The following is a 23,442-nucleotide window of genomic DNA, read 5'->3' as shown; positions in this document are numbered from 1 at the left end:
CAGCGCATCGGGGAAGGCCATTCAAAACATGTACGAAAAATGACAGCTCCCACCTTTATTATATATCTGATCTACATGCACATGTGAGAAAATGACAGTTCCTACCTTTGATTTAACATATTTTGAATCAGAACACACTACTTCACCTAACCCACTACTGACCTGCCAATTAGAAGCCCTACGCCAGGAATATTAGGAATGTACTACTGACGCACTCTGTGTCCAAATGCTGGCCATCCAGCATTGCCCCTATGAGACCAGGGACAAGGCAGGGAAACCGATGGCTTGGTTGAACCGACGAGAGCCGGAGACTAGATGGGTTTAAAAAAATCGAGATGGGGAGGGCTCCCCTCATACCACTGATGAGGCCATCATGAGTGCATTCGCATCCTATTATGCAGCCCTCTGTGAGGCTTGACCATTATCAGACGCTACCCATATCAAAGACTATCTTGCAGAGATAGATCGCCCAACCATTTTGGCAGAGAACCAAAACTTATTGGATGCAGACAATACCTTAACCAAAGTTCAGAATGCTATAAGTCTCCTCTGATTTGGGAAAACTCAGGGACCGAATGACCTCTATGCGTAATTTGTTTAAGAAACAGGCAGATCTTCTTGTTCCCCATCTGTTCCAGCTTTACACTTGGGTGCGAGAGGAAGGGATACTCCCCCCCGGACCTCCGGAAGACTACAATTGTGGTTATACTTAAGCCAGGCAAACCCCCGCCCTCCTGTGGCTCCTACGGATGGATTTCCCTGATCATACAAACCAAAGTCCTAGCCAACCTTTTTCACCACCAGACTCCTTGGAGTGATCACCTCATTGATGCACAATGATCAATTAGGCTTCATGCCAATACGCTCTAGCAGGGGAAACCTTCACAGGCTTCATAATTGACAAATGACAGTCATCCACATACAGAACATCCACCTATTGTTCTCTCTCAACGGTGAGAAGGCCTTTGCTGCCATCCATTGGGCTTCAGAACACACTTTGGCTTGGGTATCCTTACTTTATCGGGACCCAGTAGCTGCGAGGAGGGTAAATGGACTGCTGTTTTCCGTTTTCGCCATTAGGCATGGAACCCTGTCAGGGGTGTCCACTCCCCACTCCTCTTTGCCCCGACGCTGGAACCCTTACGGGTGGATGCACCCCCACCCCCCAAACTGCCCTTAGTAAACTCCAGCGAAATGCCTACAATGGTGGTATCGCCCTCCCGGACATCAGGGCCTACTAATAGGCCTCCCATTTGATAGCAATTAATGACTGGGACTCTGTAGATGGTGACCACCCCACCTAAGCCCTTGAAAAAATGCAATTACATCTTAGGCCCTATCAACATTACCTTTATGGTGGTGTAGGATGGAGGGACTTGCTGCCTGACACTCAAGTGACGCTGCAGGCCTGGGATAGGGCAACCACATATATGGGGTGGAAACCGAAAATTACCCATGAAACTCCGCTGTGGCTAGGTAAGACCCTGAAAGAAATACCCAAGTTAAAGGGCTTCAAATCCTGGGACCAAATGGGTATCTCCAAGGTTGGGGGAAGTCCTGGAGGGGGGATCTCATGCTATGCGCCTCCCTACAGAACGAATTCCAATTAAATAACAGTCAATACTATAAATACTTGCAAATTTCCGATGCCTGGCGGGCTGAATGCATCTCCCGAGACATCCCAGAACATGCACCCTTGAAAAGTAGCCTCCTCCTGGGGGAAATATCAGGTAAGGCTACAGCCTATACTTACAAGACAATTAACAATAACATGCATGATAACCTAAAAACATCACGTGCTCAGTGGGAAACAGATATTGGTACACTCGACAATCTAGATTGGGAAGCAGCACTGATGTTCCCCCTGGGAAGTGGCGATTAGTTGAGACTACATCTCATACAATTCAAAATCCTACACCCGATCACAATAGGAGCCGCCTTCACAGTATGGGGAAAGCAGCCTCCCCATGCTGCCTACGCTGTGGGTACGAACAGGATGATTACATCCACATGATCTGGAACTGCCCACATTTACAAGTATACCTGCTCAGCATGCTCTCAGAGCTCAGCGCCATCCTAGGGCTACAACTCCCGAAAGATCCCAAGTTTGTACTACTGAGAATACCCATTGACGTGGACATACCAAGAATTAAACTATTGCTGTGTAACATGGGTCTGGTGGTTGCTGAACGTGACCTTGCTAGGTGATGGGGTTCACCTGAGGATTCCAATCTGGGGGAAGGGAGGAAAGGAATAGACTTATTTATGGCAGCAGAAAGAGTAACTTATAGAAGTAGAGGTTGCCCTTGCAAATTTTGCTTAATGTGGGGAAGCTGGATTGATTTTTTACCGTTTGGATGCCATGGAAGACGATGTTGATGTATTGCACAAATAACTATATATTGATACCTCACTACTTGGTATACTGCTCCCACTAATGTTGATTTACAATCTAACTGTTTTGAGAAAATGCTGTCTTGCTGACATGACACAAGGTTTTGATGAAAGGTCATCTGATGACTCATGCATTTTTTCCCCGTTTTGTCGTAAAAAACGAATACAAATTTAAAAACAAAGAGAAAAAAAAACGAAAAAAAAAAACTGTCCTACATGGGTCTATCATGACAGAGTACCTCAGGATGAATATAGCACTGAATGACCCGATTGTCACAAATGTACCTTGCATCTTCTTGACAGAAGTGGCCACTAGAAAAGACGGGACACAGATTGCCTGGAAGTGCACCAGGGACTGACTTGTTATCATAAATACCTCGAAACTGCTGGCTACGAGCATCACTGTTCAGATTAACATGGCCAAGTCTACACTCAAAACGACTGTCCAATTCACTTTGGTCAAAACAAGACTGGCAGAAATTAACTCTGAGTTGAATGAGAATAAAGAGTACCCAAGCTACAAAAGAATATCAAGAAGTTGAGCAAGGAAAAGATTTTCCTCTACACCAAAGAGGATTTTCAAGAGGAAACTGGATGAAGGTCCTCGGATGAATCTGCAGGTCCCAGAAGAAACCACAACATGACAGTAGTAATTCCAGAACTGAGGGATGGAGCAATGATGAAGATTGGAGAAAGAAAACACAACATTATCCTCCATTACCACTGCCTTACAAGCAACCCCAATGTGGCAACCTGCATACCCTGTCTACCAACTGCACCCCACTGTACCATTTGTTTCATTTTTAGCAAGAGGCCAGTGCAGAGGAAGAGGAATAAACATAGGAAGAGAGAGACGCTTCTAGTGGGAAACAGAGGAACCCCAGCTGGTGTCAAGGAGCAAAGGCAAACAGATACTGAAGAAATCCTAGAGGTGAATTTATCATCAAGCTCCCCAACTCCAACGGAAATACAGGTTTTGAATAAAGGATTGGGTTTCATCCCTACCCCTAAGGAAGATCCGTTCAAATCGATTTGTGAATTGGCAACGTAATTTGTCAGGAAGATTTGGCTGCATTTTGTCCTCCAAAGACCAACCTATGAGGACCCACCCTGAGGACTCTGGCTTGAGAAATCCCTCTATGTTTACACCACCATCCAACATGATTCCATGTGAGGTCCTTACTTTGGAGAAAGCGGTCCTGAATGATGTTCAGAAGAACCACTCCACACAGCCTTTTCACAATCTGTCCAGACTAGAGAGAGCAGCTATCAACACTCTAGCTAATGACAAGGACATTACCATAAAATTCCCCCAATAAGGGAGAGTTATAGTGATCCAGGACACTGTAGCATATTTACAACGCATGAGACTGCTGGGGGACACTACATTCTACGAACAAATTCACAGTGATACAACTCTCCGTCTTCAACAGACCATCAAGATTATGGTGGAAGAAGCAGAACTTTCTTTGTGGATTACCAAACACGAGGCAGAATTCCTATGCAACAAACAACCACGTATTTCTTACTTCGACTGCCTACCAAAGATACAGAAGGGCATAATACCCCCTCCTGGACCCCCTATAGTCTCTGACATAGGATCGGTATTGGAACAGCCCTCCAAAATATGTGATCACTTCTTTTGATCAATAGAACAACGTACTTCTACATACCTCAAAGACACTAAAGCTGTCTTGACACTGATGAAATCAACTCCCAAGGACCCACTGATGTCTTCATGAGTATGGATGAGGAAGCACTATACACAAGTGTTGGAAACTGCACTTTTTGCGTGGTTATCGTCAAACTTTTTGTCTTCTTCCTCCTATTTTTTCAGGTCTGTTTTTTCTGGTTTATTGTCTCTGAGCACTTTACCACTGCTAATCAGTGCTAAAGTGCAACTGTTCCCTATAGGAATTGTACTGTTGATTGATTTATCCATGATTGGCATATTTGATTTACTGGTAAGTCCCTGGTAAAGTGCACTAGAGGTGCCCAGGGCCTGTAAATCAAATGCTACTAGTGGGCCTGCAGCACTGGTTGTGCCACCCACATTAGTAGCCCTGTAACCATGGCTCAGACCTGCCACTGCAGTGTCTATGTGTGCAGTTTTAAACTTCCAATTGGACTTGGTAAGTGCACCCACTTGCCAGGCATAAACCTTTCCTTTTTGTATATGTAAGGCACCCCTAAGGTAGGCCCTAGATAGCCCCATTTGGCAGGGTACAGTGTATGTTTAAGGTAGGACATGTACTGGTGTGTTTTACATTTCCCAACAGTGAAATACTGCCAAATTCAGTTTTCACTGTTGCAATGCCTATCTCTCTCATAGGTTAACATGGGGGCTGCCTTTAAATAACTTTAAAGCGCAGATTCCCTACAGGAGCAGACAGAAATCTGGAGTTTAGGGTCTCTGAACTCACAATTTAAAAATACATCCTTTAGTGAAGTTGTTTTTTAGATGGTTAGTTTGAAAATGCCACTTTTAGAAAGTAGGCATTTTCTTGCTTAATCCATTCTGTGACTCTGCCTGTTTGTGGATTGCCTGTCTGGGTCAGTGTGACAGTTGGGCTGTTCACACCTCTCCTCTAGACAGTGACACAACGGGGGCTGGGGTGTAGCCTGCATATCCTGATGAGCCATCTGTGCTGGAAGGGAGGAGAGGAGTGGTCACTCACACCTAAAAGGACTGTGTCTGCCCTCACACAATGCAGCCTCCGACCCCCTGGTGTGCGTCTGGGACCTGACCTGGACAACGAAGGATCTTGCAAACACTTGAGACTTTGCTTTGAAGGTTGCCAACTTCAAAGGCAGAAAGGTGTATAAGAAGAAGACCCAAAACCCCAGATTTTTAGAATCTTTCTGGAATCAAGAGGAACCTCTGCCAAGGAGAAGAGATGAAGAGCTGGAGGAGTACTGCCCCTTTGCTGTGCTACTTTGCTGGACTGGCCTGCAGCGAGTGCAAAGGGTGAACTTTGCTGCTTGAGAAAGTTCTCCAAGGGCTTGGAGTAGAGCTTGCCTCCTTGTTGGAAGTCTCAGGGACATCAAAGACTTCAGTTTCCTCAACCTGCAGCACTAGAAACTGTGGGCCTCATTATGACCCTGCCAGCCGGCCATAAGCTGCCGGTAACACCGCCAACAGGCTGGCAGTGCTCCGCCAGCTATTATGACCGTGGCGCAATAGCCACGGCAATACTGCCGGCCCCTCCACTGTACCGCCAGACTTTTGACTGGCGGTCATAATCCCCAGGGCAGGGGTGCTTGCCTGGCGGTAATAATCCCCAGGGGAGCGGTGCAAGCACCACTCCCCTGGGGATTATGAGCCCCCGACCGCCAGCCAGGCCACGGCACCAACATGGAAAGGCTGGTGGTAAGGGGGACTTGGGGTGCCCCTGGGGGCCCCTGCACTAGCCATGCACTTGGCATGGGCAGTGCAGGGCCCCCCCGCATAGCCCCATCGTGCATTTCAGAAATGCGCGACGGGTGCTGCTGCACCCGCTGCACATCAGCATTGTCACCAGCTTGATTATGAGACGGCAGCAATGTTGATGGGACTTTTCTGCTGGGCCAGCAGAAAAGTCAAAATAGGGAGCTAGGAATACCGCCAGCACTGGTGGTATTCTGGTGCCCGCTGTCTCGGAGGTCTTCTGAGAAGACTGCCGAGGTTGTAGTGAGGGCCCATGTGCTTTGTGCTGTTCAAGAGGAGAAGCCACTGCACTGCGATGCCGCCAACGACGCTGCTGGCCTGCACAGTGACCTGCCACCGCCGCACTGAGTCGCATTGCCCCGCTTCACACCGCGACCCTGGTCTCACCTATGCAATCATTAGACAACTTCACCAAGCTGCTGCTTGCACCACGACCTGTGGGCCCTGCACTCCGGCATCACCTGCTCAAACCGCATCCTGGGCCTCCCCGACGACTACGCTCCTGCTGACACCAGTGCCGCTGCCTGCACCATGGCCTGTGGACACTGCTCGTGAGGAGCACGAGGCACCGTCCCATCCTGCACCGAAGCCCCGGTCCACCGACACCAGCACCATCGACTCCATTCTAGTCACCAGGCATCCCTGCCTGCACTGTGGCCTGTGGACACCGCTCGTGAGGGTCACGAAGCACTGTCCCGTCACGCTGGCTTGGGCCTATAGACAAGGACACCGCCACTGCCTGCACTGTGTCCTGTGGACACCGCACGTTGCACCGCCCCGCTTTACACCACAGCCCTGGTCTCACCGACGCCGCTGGACGCAGTCACTGAGCTGCTGCCTGCACTGTGACCTGTGGGCACCACATGTTGCATCGTCCCACTTGCCACTGCAGCCCCAACGCCATTCATGCCAGCGCTCCTGACTTCATCAGCCCGGAGTTCGATCTGCAACGCGTGTGACTTCAAGGGCCCGATGACTCCTGCACCGACTCTGGAACCGACACCACAACGTCAGCGATGCCGCTCTCTGGAGCTCACAGCGAGGATCGCGACGCCCTACAAATCCAAGGTACTGTTTGTGGGTCTTCCCAACACCGTAGCTGGCCCGGGATGCCACAGCCGACCTGAACTGTTGGTTTTGTTGATCACAACGCCATGATAACCCCAGGTGGAGCTACTGACTTCAAGGAACTTTATTTTTGAGTAAATCTTGCAGAATTCAACTTTTTATTACTGCATGTTGGATTTTTATTGTATTTGGTCTTGTTTTAAATAGATAAATATTGGGTATTTTTCTAAAACTGGTGGTGTGTCCTTTTGTAGTGTTTTCACTGTGTGTTATGTGCAAATGCTTTACACTTTGCTTCTGACTACTCATGCCAAGCTACCAAGGAGGTGAGCAGGGGTTATCTGAGCGAGTATCTCCCTTATACGGACTAGAGTGAGGGTCCCTACTTGGACAGGGTGCAAACCAACTGCCAACTAGAGACCCCAATTCTAACAACAAGCATACCATCACAGGCAGCCACGTTAACAGTTGTTGAAGTAATGCTGTAATCTGAACAATGGGACTCTCCTACGCCAACACATTTTGTGGTGGAATGTGCAACCATGCGTTGAGAGAGAAGTTTTTCCAGGTTGAAGATCAACTGTACCATCAAATTAGAGGAACATCTATGGGGAGTACACCATTTCTACGTCCTTGGCCTGCCTATACGTGTTTAGCTTTGAACAGACATTTTGGGTACGAATAATCCCTTTACTAATAATATTAAAATAGGGCATTGTTACATAGGCATTCTGATTGTCTGGCAAGGTACAGTTAAAACCATACCTATCTTTACTTAATAGATCAACACTCTCAATAAGCATTTGAGGTTCACTGTCACAGCCGCCAACAAAGAGATTTCATTTCTGGATCTTCGTCTTACTCTGCATCAAGGGTCAATTCAGATATCTACCTATCAGAAACCTACTGATAGGAACAGCCTACTTCTTTACGACAGGCACCACCCAAGGGATCTAAGGACCCTTTGGTCAATTTTTGCGGTTGTGACGAAATTGTAGCAACATAGATTACCACAGACGAGCCAAAGAACCCACACAGAAATTGGCAAATGGCTATTATCCTCAAGACGTAATCAACTCAGCAAGGAAACGTGCCAGAAATATCAATAGGAATACTTTATTGGCGACCCATCCAAAACCTCAACAAACTAGGTTGACCTGTGTAACTACATTCATACCAAAGTCTAACAAGATAAAGAATATCATTAACAAAAGATGGGCTATCTTAAGAAGCACAGGTAAGAATATTGACCTTCCACTATTTGCTTTTAAGAGGACCAGTAACATCAGAGACTTGATCATCCACATTAGACCACGACAAAGCAACCCAATCAGGTCTACGACCCTCACAGATATAATTACATTACCTACAGTGAAGGGCCACTACTTTTATGGTCAATGCAACGTATGCCCACTTGGGATAAAGATGACAATGGTGGACCTGAGTCAAGTGGGTACATGGCATTTGAGGACGCATACGAATTGTAATCCAAAAAAGTGTATCTACTTGATCAAGTGTCCCTGTCGCCTTATATATGTTGGCATGACTACGCGAATTGTGAAGACCAGGATTCACGAGCATTGTAGCACCATTCGGTGTTAGTGTTGAGTAACAAAAATGAGTACCCATTTTATTGAAAATAGACATTCCCCAGAGGGCTTTAGGTGGGTCATTTTAGAGACTTTATGTTAGCAATGGGGTCTCTAGTTGGCAGTCGGTTTGCACCCTGTCAGTTTCAGCACAGCTGCTGGCATGGGACCGATATCCGTGAACTACAACATGAATGCCCATCACAAAATAGTAAGTCAGATCACTCCAATATTTCATGGACTAGGAAAGCTTAAAAGTATGAAAGTACAATTGCATATCAATGATGATGTTCATCCTATTGCTCAAAGACATAGAAGATTTGCATTTCATTTACAAGAAGCTGTAGAAAAGGAACTTAAACCATTGCTTAAACATGATATCATTTAGCATTCTACTAGTCCAACGCCATGGGTTTCTCACATGCTGGTAGTACCCAAAAATGACAGTGAAGGTGCTGTATGCATCTGCATGGTTATGCGTCAAATGAACAAGGCTATTGAAAGAGAACATCATCCAGGTACGCACAACGCTGACATGATAACCCAAGTGAATGGTTTAAGCCTTCTTTCGCTTTGATTTAAACAAAGGATATCAAAGGGCATCAGTTAGAGCTCAAGGAGAATTGCAGGTACATTACACCTTTTCTACACATATCGGTCTGTTCCGATACAAATGACTAAGGGCCCAATTTAGATCTCGGTGGAAGGAATACTCAGTCACAAACGTGAAGCTATCCTATCCGCCTTATTATGATCTCTATAGGATATCAGGTAATATAGCGGACAGGATATCTGTCAGGTTTGTGACAGAGTATTCCCCTTCACCACAAGCTAAATAAGGCTCTACGTTTTGGTGTGTCTTCAGCTGCCAAGATTTTTTAAGATGTCATTAGACCTATCATACAACCTGTTGTAAATGTTGTAAAATTGGTTTACGGAGCTACTCAGTAATAACATGTGAAAGTGTTAAGGCAAGTGTGTTGTTCATTTGGTAATGCAGGTTTAACACTAAATGCTGAGAAATGTGAATTTAACAATCCAGAGATAAAGTTCTTTGGTCATATATTTTCTGAAGGGGGCATGCCACCTGATACAGCTAAGGTATAAGCATTGTCAACTGTCCTCCTATTATATGTTTCCATGTTACGTTTATTCCTTGGCATGGCCAGCTACTGTTCTGGATACATAGGAGACTTCACCACTGCAAGTACTCTATTGAGAGAGTTGATTAAAACAAATGTTTCATTTTGCTGGTCACATGAATGTGAGCAAAGTTTTAAAAGAATTAAACAAGCTATTGAAAACACTACAGAAATGGCATTTTTTGATCCACAGTTACATACTAAAGCTGTGGTTGATACTAGCCCTTTAGGGTTAGGCATTATCCTTCCATAACACGGCGGAAAGCCAAATGCTTGAAGACATATTGTGGTCAATGCAAGTGAAAGTTTGTCACAGACTAAACATGCATATTCCCAACCTGAAAAAGAAAGCTTAGCAGTAGTGTGGGCTGGTGAACATTTCCATGTGTTTCCATATGGGAAACCGTTCACGCCTATGACAGATCATCAAGCATTGCAGACTATCTTTGGCAATCAAAAGGCCAAGATGCTTCCATAAATTGAACGCTGGCGTCTACGACTGCAAGAGTAACTACACAATTGTATATTATCCACGGAAGGATCAAAACCCTGCTGACTACTTCTCCAAAGTGCCTAAACACTGTCAAGGTACCCCAGCTAAGGCTGCCGAAGCCTACATAAACATTGTGAAATTAAACATACCAGCTGCCATTTCGTTACAACAAATTGTCACAGCCATGAGTCAAGACAGTGACATGCTAAATTTAAAAAACATTATAGCCCATCAGTCAAGGAATAAACATACTGGACCTCTTTCCCATGACCGTGAGTATCGGAAGCACAAAAATGTCAAAGATAAACTGAGAGGTTCAAGGATTGCCATTCCTTAGATTCTGCAATAGCAAGTGTTTGAAGTGGCCCATGAAGGACATCATTGCCACTAAACGAGCTCTTGGAGATCGAATCTGGTCTCCGCATATTGATGAACGAGTCAAACAAGAGTTAAAAACTGCCTGTTTAAAAATCGCAACATCCGTTGAATATGTTGGAATTACCAAAGCATGTCTGGAAAGAACTGCTATTGACATTTCCGTCCACTTGACAATGGACATACCTTGAGGGTGACTGTGGACGAATAGTCTAGCTTCTCATTAGTGGAAGATCTCTTGTCTATCACCCAGGAGAGAGTTATTGAGGGATTAGTTGGCATCTTTGTGACATGGGCATTGCTGTGATTTTGACAATGGCTCACAATTTAATAGCATCAGAAAAGCACACCTCTGCGGCACCAGCGTAACGGCCTCAGTGAACGTTTCAGGAGCATACTAAAGAAAGCTGTTCAGCGTGCTACGTTGGAGAAGCTCAACCTCAAAACTATCTTGAATTCCAAGTTTACTGTTCAACAACTCACCCAACCACATGAGAAAGTCCTGCAACATTGACGTGCGGGAGAGCCATGATGACTAAGTTGCCTCAATGGAACAATGCCAGATCGAAAACTGATACAGAGATACGTGCAACAGACTTGAGTCGTAAACAGAAAATGAAGGCCTATGCCTGCAAACGGCGACATGTAAAGAAAATTATCTTCACCAGAGGAGACTGAGTGCTTGTTCGTCAGCCACAACAATGTAAATCAGATGCTCTTTTTGATCAGAGCCATTACATAATATAATTAGCAAAGGGCACATTGTAACTGTCAAACTTCCAGGAAAATCTATCACATGAGATTCTTTGCACTTCAAACATGTGGTTCCATGCTCGTCAGACCCTAATTTCAATGTAGAGACTAGTGCAGAGAGAAATCTGGGAGAATTCCAGACTGCCATTGCTCCTACATCACTGAAGCAAATCATGGGCTCTGACTACTGATTTCCACTTTCTAAAGACACGATCCAGGCAAGTCATCAATGCGCCAAGAAGGCTCACTGAAGAGTTATAATGTGTATATGTTGTTGAATTTTTTTTTTTTTTTTAAAACAATTTAACAGAGGAGATGTGTCTCGGGAGCATGTATGATGGAACCTTTCTGGATCCTGAAAGACTCCATAGAGAGTGATGAATGCAGGTTTAGAATGGTGAGTTTGCGGATACAGGATGAAGAATAAAGACGTGCACTACACAGCTCCGTTGGCGCATTAATTTGTGGGTACCAAGACTGAGGAGAAAACTATATTTCTGAGCAAGTTTGAGAGAGATACGTTTGTCATAACTGGTCCGTTTTCTCCACTAATTCTGGTAAGCTGGACTATCAGTGATTATTGGACAGCTAAAGTACATCTACCAGGTCATGATTAGGGAAGACCCTGATAATGCAACAAAGTGGTGTCAGAAAGGGGCTCTCAAAATTCCGTGTCGGAGAGTTATGATGCAGTGAGGTTTTTTTAATAGATTCAGAGAGAATTCTATACACTTTAGAGCAAATTGGACAGTATACATAAATAAGCATTTTTATTAGTTGTTAATTGAAATCAAACAATAAAACAATGATATGTCGTTAGAAGGCACTCAGACAGTTTACCAGATGAGGGAAGCAATGGATCTTTACAATCTGAAAATTACACGGAAGCTGGATGAAAAAATTGTGGAGTTGTTTTGTCAACAAACAGGAGCCTCTTGCATCGGTTATTGACTGTCATGCTAAAAATATATTGTCTGGTTTTGCAGTGCACAGAACGATGACTTGCATCCACCAGAATAGAAACAACATATTCCCTGAAGTGTTACCAGTGCTTGTGCCAAAGTTTGCAGTATGACAAAGTATTCCCTTCACTGCTACCAATGCTCGTGCCAAAGTCTACAGTTTGAAATCAAAAGGAGGAGAAACTGATCAAGACTACAAATATGGAGAATGCGCAAAACGTGCCCTTCTTCTTTGCAACCAAAAATTAACACATAAAAAGGCTGCGCTCCCGCTTATGGGGGCAGGACTTCCAGTATATCCAAACCTCTGCAAAATGTTATGTTGATACTAACTGAAGAAAAGAATCTGCAGCATTTGTAGTGCATAATCACTAAAAAATACTCAAAGAGTACCGCCAGAAGAAGTGTAGAGTGAATTAAGAGGAATGGTGGTTGTGTGAGGAATGGCTTTCGCTAATTAGTGTGAGGTGTGCCTTAAGAGATGGAAGACAGATAAGCAAATCATGAATAGGGAAGTCATGGAAATTTTAAGCTCTGCTGAGGCTGGAGCAGAGGCTTAGCAACCCTTTGAGGCTTATCTTCTGGTTTGTAGATTATGGATCAGAAGAAGAAGAGACAGACAAAAATAATGAAGAATAGTTCTTGCCAGAAAGTCCAAGATGACAGGAAGTCTGTTACTTTAGATTCTGCAAAGATGTTCCTTATCGAAATCCGATTAGTGTTCATTCTGAAAAAGTATAACTTCAATCATCTGCCAAGTATTTCTGAAATCCTGGCGAAGAGAAACATATTCTCTGAAGTAACCAATAGCACAATTTCTGAACTTCCCTACACAATAACTTACATTCTGCCCTATGTCAGAACATACTACTTTGGTGTGCTGGAGTTGTCAATTTGAACAAGCAGCACCATGCAGGCTAACATATTCAAATGGCCTCAGAGTGAAAATGCTACTATTCTCACTATCAATACCTACCTGCTCCTCCTACTTTTTACTTCTGTCATCAGACCTTCTAAGGCCCATTCCAGCAACGAGCACTAGGAGCAATGCCTCCCTTATGGGCATCTGAGGAGATGGGGCAGTGAATGTTATACATTGGTCAGGTTCCACTCATTCCACCATTTGAGAAATAGTTTAACCTTCATCAGGGCACAATCACCATTCCCTCCAATGCTCCTTGTAAAGCTCACCTAGTTCACTAGCTGCTCCTGTGCTAGACAGCAGTGCATTATATGCAGCGATTATGAACTTTCGTATGACACCCTAGGACTCATTAAGACTTGGCCATTGTCAAAGTCCATATTGAGTCTTGTGCAAATGACCTATGATAATACATTACTACTTTCCACTGAGAACAAAGCCAATGCCCCTTTAATAGTCAATGAGCTCTGGTAAGAATTTATTTATGAAAGTTGGAGCTCTTAGTATTGACTGAAACACCTAGGGTCTATAGCAGTCATCTTTATTGCAGGGCAGAAGGTCATATGGGGCTCTCCATTTCCTACTTTAAGCCTCATTAGTGGGGCAGCATATTTGACTCTGGTCGTGCTACCGTGATATGGTTCAGGTTGACTACAGAAATAACTTGTACTCAGTGCTCTCCCAATCTCCTTAAACCACTGTCTGAACCGCTTTGCTTTTGTCCTCTATGTGTAGCCACACAAGGTGTTTATTCCCCCAATGACAGGAGCTAAAATTACTATTCTTCTTATTGCAGCTAGGGAGTTTAAGGTTAGAAATGACAGTGTATTTTGAGCCAAACATTTTGATTTCAAGTGCCTGCTCAGAAGCAGACACTCAGTTGGGAGATTACTTTAAATACCTGTGCAAGCAGTTTCCCAAACGAAAGCAATCTGAAGGTCCATTAGGATAAGACTTCCTTCCAATGAGCTGCAGCTTGTCAGAACCTTTTGTGTTGTTCATCTACCTAGTATATTTGTTCCTATGCTTCGCCTTTTTTGTTATCTGCATTAGTTCACATTTACTAATGGCTCTTTTTTGTATCTGTGTTTGTCCTTTACTGTTGACGTTAAAGTTATTTGCTTTTTGCAATCAGCTCTCTTCTAATACTTTATATACCGCAACAATTGCTTCTCAGTGCCTGATTAATCAATTTGCTGTTTCTTTGCAGTTTGTTTGGTGTATCATTAGTGAACATCTGTCTTTTAGCTTGATAACCAGCCAGTCACTCTTTCTCTGCTAGTCTGTGCCTGCTTCTAAGCTTTGTATCCATGTAGGCAAGGTATATTCTCTGTCTCCGCTACTGCTTGCCAATTTCCATCAGCCTGCTTTACACTAGAAATGTGTAAAGTTGATCTTCGTTAATGATGCACTGTATGTGAATTTCTTCCACAAAGATAAGGGGAAAACAGATTTAAAAAAATCCCATACATTATACATTTGAATGTCTCCCACTTTCAAAACTATATTAAGCATGGAAAACTCTAGTTTTCCTATTAAAACTTTCTTTTTTGGGTGGAATTATTGCTGACCAGTAAAAACCACAAACTTTATAAAGCTGCGTAGATTGCACTGCTCAAACAAAAAAGAAAATCTGCTAAGGCCTAGATCGTAACCTGCAGGTTAGTGCCCATCATACATACTATGACAGGAGAAGAGGTTAGTACCGGGTTGACATAGGTCAAAGTGTATGAGTCTTCAACTGCCAACCAACTATTTTTAGATGTCAACTGTGCGCAGTCTAATCAGTAATGATTAGATTGTGCATGGGTGATATCTAAAAATATTTCTCAGTAGAAATGCACACCCTTCAATTTGAAAATGTATTACTGGTACATCTCAGTTTGCCCCAGAATGTCTTATTAACTTTGATTCGTTAGGCTTTCCGTCTTATTAACCTACAGCAGTTACCTATCCTATTTCATCAATAGTGGGAATATCACACTTTTTAGGATCATGGGTCTAATCCCATACACTCATTTTCGGCCCCTGAAATAAAGCTTGAGTACCACTTGATTACAGAAAATGTAAATGTGCACAAGATTGCAGTTATCCACACACCGTCCAAGTATACATACACATGAATTAAAAAATATATTTGACCTCTTCGCTCCTCAGCTACATCCTCTAAGGATTCTTCCTTGAGGACCATATCCACTTCTTCCAAAAGTAGATTTACATAGTTGGAACATATTAAATGTGGAATAAACAAGGGTTTTGTGGAAAACTGTTTCTGGCACTCCTCTTATGCAATGTTTGTCAATTTCTTTTAGCTGACCTTCCGCTGTGTTGATGAGGCTGAAGGACCTTCGGAAGTCCTACAGGAACAGTGCCCACGAGGCACACACTAGTCCACTGATTACACCATGAGTTGCTCTTTCCAATAACTCACCGTTTTTGGGAGCTACACCCTTGGATACATGCTTTAAGCTTACCTAAAGATCTTAAACTTTGCATGTGCTGCCACTTTAAACAACAAAAAAAATAGTTTGTACCACAATGTTACTGAAGATGTTGTAATTTTAATTTCATTTAAATCTTGTGCAAAAGGTGTTATACAAGTGAAACTAAGAAGTTCTTACTTTAATAAACATTAACAATTTAAGCCTGTCCCTTAGATGCAAGGCCAAAAGTTGGTTAATAAGTGCCAGGTTGCACAGTGATGCCTGTAAAAATGTATCACACCTCTGTATCTTTAACAGATAGTCACACAACAATGAACAGACGGCAATTTGTTCTTATGGCTAAGACTGCCACCCCTCATCACTGCCATTGAATGGTCTCTGTTTCAATACAAAAGGCCCTAATTTAGTTATCTGCACACTGGTGACCAAGCCTCAGAGGGTTACTGACTTAGTAACTATCTGTGCAATTCATCAGAATCCATAAAGAGATATCCTTGCATCAAAGTGATGTGGAGGGGAAGTGCTACTGATTCTGCAACAAATAAATAACTTCCTCACCGTTTTAGCCACAAAGTCCAAAGTGTATCACAGTATTTCTACTTTCTGTTAATCCCAGTTTCCATGATGCTTAGCTGATGCTCCAAGCATTTCACATCCATGGGGGAAAAAAAACTGATCTCATACTTGTTGTTGCAGGCTCAAAAGTAGTCTGTAGGAAGGCTCACAAAAACACTTTTCACCTGTTGTTGCTTCTTGGCTAACTCTCCTGCCATCATCAAATACCTTAAATGATCAGCGAAGTCTTCCATGAAAAACATCTCTAGAGCCTGTTGAGAAGATCAGCCTGAATTCAGAAGAAGAGCAGGATTGCCCGGGCAGTGGGTCAAATGTAAATAACAAACGTGCAGTCTAACAAAGGCTCGAGAAAAACATGGCATCTTGTATCAAATGATCTCCCCCCAACCAGAAAGACGGGCATTATGGTAAAGCATGAGCCAGGACTCAATTCCTGGACACCCTGAAGAACTCTATACATAAGGAAGGACCAAACGCTGAGAAAGGCTAATCAGCTGCACAAAACAATGTTTCAACATAGGGAGAAAACCTTAGTCCTCTAGGTACCGAAAGTGTAAACTTCACAGCAATACACAATTTTACCTTTCTTTCAATCCCTTGCTACCACCTCCAATCATCAAGCTAGAGATAAAGGACATGTGCAGACTTTGGGGTGAAGCTATATTGCACTGGAAATATTGCAATGACAAGCAGCCACCCAAGAAAATATGTCATACAGTGCATTCATAAATGCAAGCCCACCTTTCACAACCACAATGTAGAGACAAAAAACCCACAAACTTTAAGGGAAGCTCTGGCATCCTGCCCCTGACCTGCTAATCAGGCTAGTTCACCGAGGCTGCCCTCTCCTCCCCCCACCTCCCTACTTAATAGCGGCCGCTGGCGCACCAAAGGCAAGTCTATCTGCACCTGGACCGTGCCCAGCGACAGAACCTCTGGCTCTCGTCCCACCAACCGCCACCACGCACGTCTTCACTACAACGGCGCCACCCTCTGTGCCCTCAACACCGGCCGCTCTCCCGCCTGCCTGAATGCCTCCCTTCTGACCACCCACAGACCCTTTTCCTGCTGGAACTGCACCTTCACCAGCCTCCACACCAACCACCCACCCACCCACCCACCAAGGCAGGAGGCAACCATCTTAGATGTATTCCTCCTCAACACCCGCTCCGCCCACAAGTACGCAGTAAAGCTATGGAATCTACTCGACTCAGCCTCCCCAGATGTCGCCTTCCTGCCCGAGACCTGGATGAACCCCTACTCAGCAGGATGGCTACAAGATCATCCGTAGGGACCGCCCCAACAAACCAGGAGGAGGCATCGCCATCATCCATAAGAACACCCTCAGGATCACAACCAGCACCGAAGACACCCTCAGCACCTGCACTTTCAGATCCACACCGACCTAACCACCACCCTCCGAGTGACGCTCATCTACAGGCCGCCTGTCCCCGGACAGCAGTTGTGCGACTCCATCACCGATGTCATCAGCACACACGCTCTCGCATCCACGGACTACATACTCCTCGGGGACTTAAACTTCCACCTTGAGAACACCAACGACAACACCACCACCACCACCACCCTGCTCGACAACCTCTCCAACCTCAGCCTCAAATAGCTAGTCACAACACCAACCCACTCAGCAGGACACACGCTTGACCCTATTTTTTCCGCCAGCAATCACGTCTCCTTCAGCCACACCACCGAACTCGACTGGACAGATCACCACTGCATCCACTTCTCCTTCAAGAAACCCACGACACACCACCACCCACAACAGATTCCCCACCCCAATTGGAACACGGTCACCGAAGACCAGCTCACAGCAACCCTCTCCCGGAACCCACCCATCGACACAGACACTGACGCAGCTGCCCACAACTTCAGGCAATGGATCGACACCTGTGCCAATATTCTTGCCCCGATCAAGAATCCCTCCAACATACCCACCGACAGAAGGGCCTTCTGGTTTACCGCCGACCTCCTCAAATATAAGCGAACCTGCCGCAGACTTGAAAGAAAGTGGCGCCAGGAGCAGACTCTGGACAACCACACAGCCTTCAAAAACGCCATCCGCATACACCATCAACTCATCTGAACCGCCAAGAGAACTGCCTTCAAAGACCGAATCAACAACAATGCACACAGCCACAAGGAGCTCTTCAACATCGTGAAGGAACTCTCCAACGACATCCCGCCATCTCAAGACCTCTGCGACTCCCTAGCCTCCTACTTCCACCGCAAGACTGCAGACATCCACGACAGCTTCAGCGCCCAGACCCCCTGGCAACCACCAACACCACAGATTCATCTCCGACCAACCTCCTGCTCTCCTGGACCCCCATCAAGGACAATGACACCATCGTAATCATGAACACCATCCACTCCGGCTCACCATCCGACCCCTGCCCTCACCACATCCTCAACAAAGCAAGCTCCGTCATCGCACCCCAATTACGGAAGATCATTAGCAGCTCCTTTGAGTCCGCCTCCTTCCCGGAGAGCTGGAAACACGCTGAGATCCTCGCCCTCCTCAAAAAACCCAAGGCAGACCCAAAGGACCTCAAGAACTTTCGGTCTCTCTCCCTGCTCCTCTTCTTGGTAAAAGTCATCGAGAAGGCCATCAACAGACAACTAACCCGCTTCACCGAGGAGAACTGCACCCTGGACTCTTCCCAATCCGGATTCCGCAGCAAAAACGGTACCGAAACTGCCCTCAAAGCCGCCACCGATGACATCAGAACCATACTGGACAACGGTGAAACCACGGCCCTCATCCACCTGAACTTCTTGGCCACGTTCAACACCGTCTGCCACCACACCCTACGCTCACACCTCAGCAATGCAAGAATCCGTGAAAAAGCCCTGGACTGGGTCACCTCCTTTCTCACCGGCAGAACCCAGAGAGTCTGCCTCCCCTCATTCCGCTCGGAGGCCACCAAAATAATCTGCCGCATATCCCAGGGTTCGTCCCTCAGTCAGACTCTCTTTAACGTCTACATGTCCCCACTCGGTAACGCCGCCCGATCCCACAACCTCAACATCATCTCATACGCTGACGACACTGAGCTGATCCTCTCTCTCACCAAGGACTGCACGAAGACCAACCTCAACGAAGGAATGAAGGTCATCGCCGAATGGATGAAAAACAGCTGCTTCAAACTCAATTCCAACAAGACGGAAGTTCTCATCTTCGGCTCCACTCCCTCTGCATGGGATGACTCCTGGTGGCCTGCAACTCTCTGAGCCACTCCGACTCCCACCGACCACGCACGCAACCTAGGATTCATCTTGGATTCCTCATTATCCATGACCCAGCAAGTCAACGCGATCTCCTCCTCCTGCTTCAACACCCTCCGCATGCTCCGAAAGATCTACAAATGGATCCCCACCGAAACCAGAACAACAGTCACCCAAGTCCTGGTAAATAGCAAACTGGACTACGCAGGAACCACGGCAAAACTCCAGAATAGGATGCAACGCATCCAGAACGCCTCATCCTGAACATCCCCCGCCACTGCCATATCACAGGCCATCTGAGAGACCTGCACTGGCTTCCAGTCAACAAGAGAATCACCTTCAAACTCCTCACCCACGCTCACAAAGCACTGCACAACACCGGACAAGAATATCTCATCAGACGGCTCTGCTTTTACACCCAGACCTGGCATCTCCACTCCGCCGCCCTTGCAACCGTCCCACGCGTCCACAGAACTACAATGGGCGGCAGATCATTCTTGCACCTCGCCGCCAAGACATGGAACACTCTTCCCACCCACCTGCGTCAGACCAAAGACCTCCTTACCTTCAGGAAACTTCTCAAGACCTGGAGGTTCGAGCAGTAGCAGCACCTACCCCTTCCTCCTCAGCAACTTGAGGCCCTCACGGGTGAGTAGTGCGCTTTACAAATTTCTGATTGATTGATTGAGGCAAAGGAAACAAGTACTAGATGATCTAAGGAATCTCCAATGTTACTGGTTCTGGCATGCTAACTAACCTTCTAAAATGACAAAATCCCACTTTACTTTTCAGAGGAGAGGTGTCTGGCTTTTTGAACTGCTGGAGCTGAAACCCACTGAGCATCTCTCTTTAAACCCACAGGCATTAAGAAACTAACACAAAACGAAGATATACCATAGCACACTTGAATCAATTATAACACCCTGGCTGACTATTACCAATAAAGAAAATAAACACATAAATGCATCCACAACTCAAGAGAGGGATAGAAATAAGTGATCTTAAGGTTAAAAAACAGAAAGTGCTGAAACACAACGTTTTGAATAATGAAATACAAGAAAAAAATTATAGTAGTGACTTTGTGGCAGCTCTAGTTCACCAATAAGGTGAAAACATACATCACATACAGGAATTTGTTTTGCCACACATTTTATTTATATATATATATATATATATATATACACACACACACACACACATACACACAGACACTCCATGCCTTTTTGCATCCAATGTGAAAACATACTGACATTATGCACTGACAAGGGCCATTACTCTAATATTCAATAACCAAAATATGCTCCTTGGCTGTTTTTTTATTTAGCCAGTCCCCAGCTGCATTACTTGATTGCCAACTCTGTGCGAACCGCAAGCTGTCTACTGCAACTCTATTGCAGCTTATACTCCCGGGTATCCTCCAACTCCACACCAACCTGGGCCCAACTTCGACACTCACTCAGTTTCACTGTTACCCGTTCAAACATCTCTATTGCTTTGTCATCAGATTTACACTGTGTACATCTAAAAAATACAATGACTATTGCCACCAGACATTCTACACCCCCCTCCCCCACACACACACAGACTGAGTTCACCTCAAACTCATCTTAAGCCTCTATACTGGATATGTCAAATGACTGACACTCTACATTAAAATTCTGATTTGTGCTTAATTTATGCAACCATAACATGCCCTGGCTTATTTTGTAGGGGCTCATTTATGACTCAGGACTCACTTTGTCCTAAAGCTTGCTTTATGCAAACGCACTAGCAACACTAGATTATGAACCAAGGCTCACTTTTATGCCCTGCAACAGCAATCCTAGATTTTTCAACATCTAGTTGTTTGCCAAGGTGATGCATATGCACAGAAATAATTTATAGAAGGAAAATATGCCCCAATATTTTTGTCTGTCGCAGACATGTAGCATCAAAATACTGGGAGCCACTACAGGCCTGGCCTGTTTTTCTTTTCTCTAAAGACACAGGTCTTTTTTTGGCCATTAGCGCACATAAAGGCACTACTAACTTTATTAAACAATCCTACCTGAGGCAATGCATGAAAGCATTACTTACAATCATCAAGGGCCATTCAGATGCAGAGATGAATCCATGAGGACCTGCCATTGAGACAGACACTGCAAAACAAAACATGGCGGAGATCAGGCACAAGAATTTCTACAATCTGAAATGAAAATTCATCCACCAGGAATAACAAATGGGCAAAACGAGCAGATAATTACTTTTTTTTTAATAAAGGGAATTGCCTTTAAGCAGACAGTAAACTCAATCACATCTTTAGCGCTATAATCACATCAAAGGGCATTTTAATCACTGCAGTTACTCATGTGAAGGAACACTTTAGACCTCCTGCCAGAAAACTTAAGAGATGTACTGACTGAGTGGTTTTGTTGGCATGCAGAAGCATATTCATTTAAGTACCATTCGTTTTCTGTGCAGCTTGCTTCCATCTATAACAGATTAACAAAGGAGGCCAATTGTAGATTAATTTTGCAGGAGCCAACAGACTGCTGTGCAACTATGGCCCACGGTCATGCGCAAGGTGGTGACGTTCAAGCATGTATTATGATGGACTGTCAGAAGGCAAACTGAATGGTTCTTACACATGGTCCTATTCTGATTTGCTAACAACCCCATCCTTTAAAGCAATCTGAACAGATGCCCATATTCACCATACTATCCAAATGGTCCTAACTGGATGCGGCCCACACCACCTTGTACCATGGACTTCGGTCCAGAGAAGGGAGGGCAGTAACCCAAACAAATCAAATTTTCTGCATTCAGGTAACAAATCCATCCGTTTTTTCTAGTTCAAGGGCAGAACATAGTGGTGCTTTTTTAAACTAAATTTGCTTTTTCAACATTGTTTTTTTCACACCGCTAACCTCGAACCCAGAAAGGACTGAGGTTTACGAGGTGCAGAGCATTTCTTCTTTAAAGGTTTGTCTCCATACCTCAAACACTTCCAACATACTTAAAGTGGGAGATTCCCTTTTCCTTTTCTCAGTGAAGTGCAGTCACGGGCTCAATCCTATGCCCATCTCACTGATGACACCCAAGTAATCCAAAAATGGCCTGGAAATCCTTGTATCATCATTCAGAGGAAACCTGGCCTGGTAGTTTGGACAGGAGTGTTCCTACTGGTGAAGAACTACATGACTGCTACCTGCTGGAGGTGGCACAGTTGGTAGATAATTACACCTTAAGTTCTTTGGAATATAGAAAATCATTAAGGTATGTAAATAAAGACTTGAAATCGCAACCAGCTTACTGGCATGGAAAGAAGGATGTTTTGAGTGTTGCCTGCGTGCAGGGAAGTAATAACCTCAGTATTGTGATAACATTTTTAAATGAAAAACTGCTCCATGACTTATGAGAGACTGTGAAAGGGAAAGGGAACATGGAAAATCTAAATACCGTGATTATCACTTATTAGCTTGTTCAATGGATCATATGTGTGTGTGATTCAGAACAAAATTCCCTAAAGAAAAATTACTTTCTGGATATATATGTATGAGTAAATGAAAGCCGTGTCTGGTCAATGATATGTGCAATAATTGGATAATACCATTGGCACATTTCAGCTAACATACCAGTCAAATTCCAGTTTTCCTTCTGTTCTGTCTTGAAAGAAACAATAAAAGCATAAGGTCCATCCTGCCACGTTCTGGCAACAACATCGATCTGAGGAGATACAAAATTAAAAACTGTCAAAAAGCAGGCATGATATAAAAACATTTATGTGTGGCTCACTTCATTTTCGTCTGCTGTGTGAAGTACCAAAGGGTTTACCAGCAATGCAGTAATAGGTGTAATTTATTTTACAAACTTGGGGCTAAAATTCCTGTTCATTTCTTGAAAGCCCGAGGGGCCACGCTGTACTAAGAAGTATAAATATGTGGCTTTAGGAGACTGCAATATTCAGAACCTCTTAAAATATGTTAATTCAGTTTCTATCTGAAGCGGACAGAGGTGCCAGCAAACAAAAGTTACCACTTAAGAATAGGCAGTTCAGAAAAAAGGGGTCCATGTA

The 23,442-nt window shown here is 44.6% G+C and overlaps 1 protein-coding gene across 2 annotated transcripts in view; it reads right to left on the bottom strand.

Annotated features, from left to right (window-relative positions):
- The window catches only part of TMEM87B (transmembrane protein 87B), a 254,806-nt gene that overhangs the window by 160,918 nt on the left and 70,446 nt on the right, over positions 1-23,442 (bottom strand). For both annotated transcript variants that reach the window (XM_069235077.1, XM_069235078.1), the window contains exons 7-8: positions 23,003-23,093; positions 21,465-21,526 (exon numbers count right to left, since the gene is read on the bottom strand). In XM_069235077.1, coding sequence (XP_069091178.1) covers positions 21,465-21,526; positions 23,003-23,093 — 153 coding nt within the window. The remainder of the gene's footprint in view (positions 1-21,464; positions 21,527-23,002; positions 23,094-23,442) is intronic.

This window comes from Pleurodeles waltl, chromosome 5 (assembly GCF_031143425.1).
Source record: "Pleurodeles waltl isolate 20211129_DDA chromosome 5, aPleWal1.hap1.20221129, whole genome shotgun sequence".
Taxonomy (NCBI): Eukaryota; Metazoa; Chordata; class Amphibia; order Caudata; family Salamandridae; genus Pleurodeles; species Pleurodeles waltl.
Note: the sequence above shows the minus strand (reverse complement) of the source record. Positions and strands in the feature narration are given on the sequence as shown.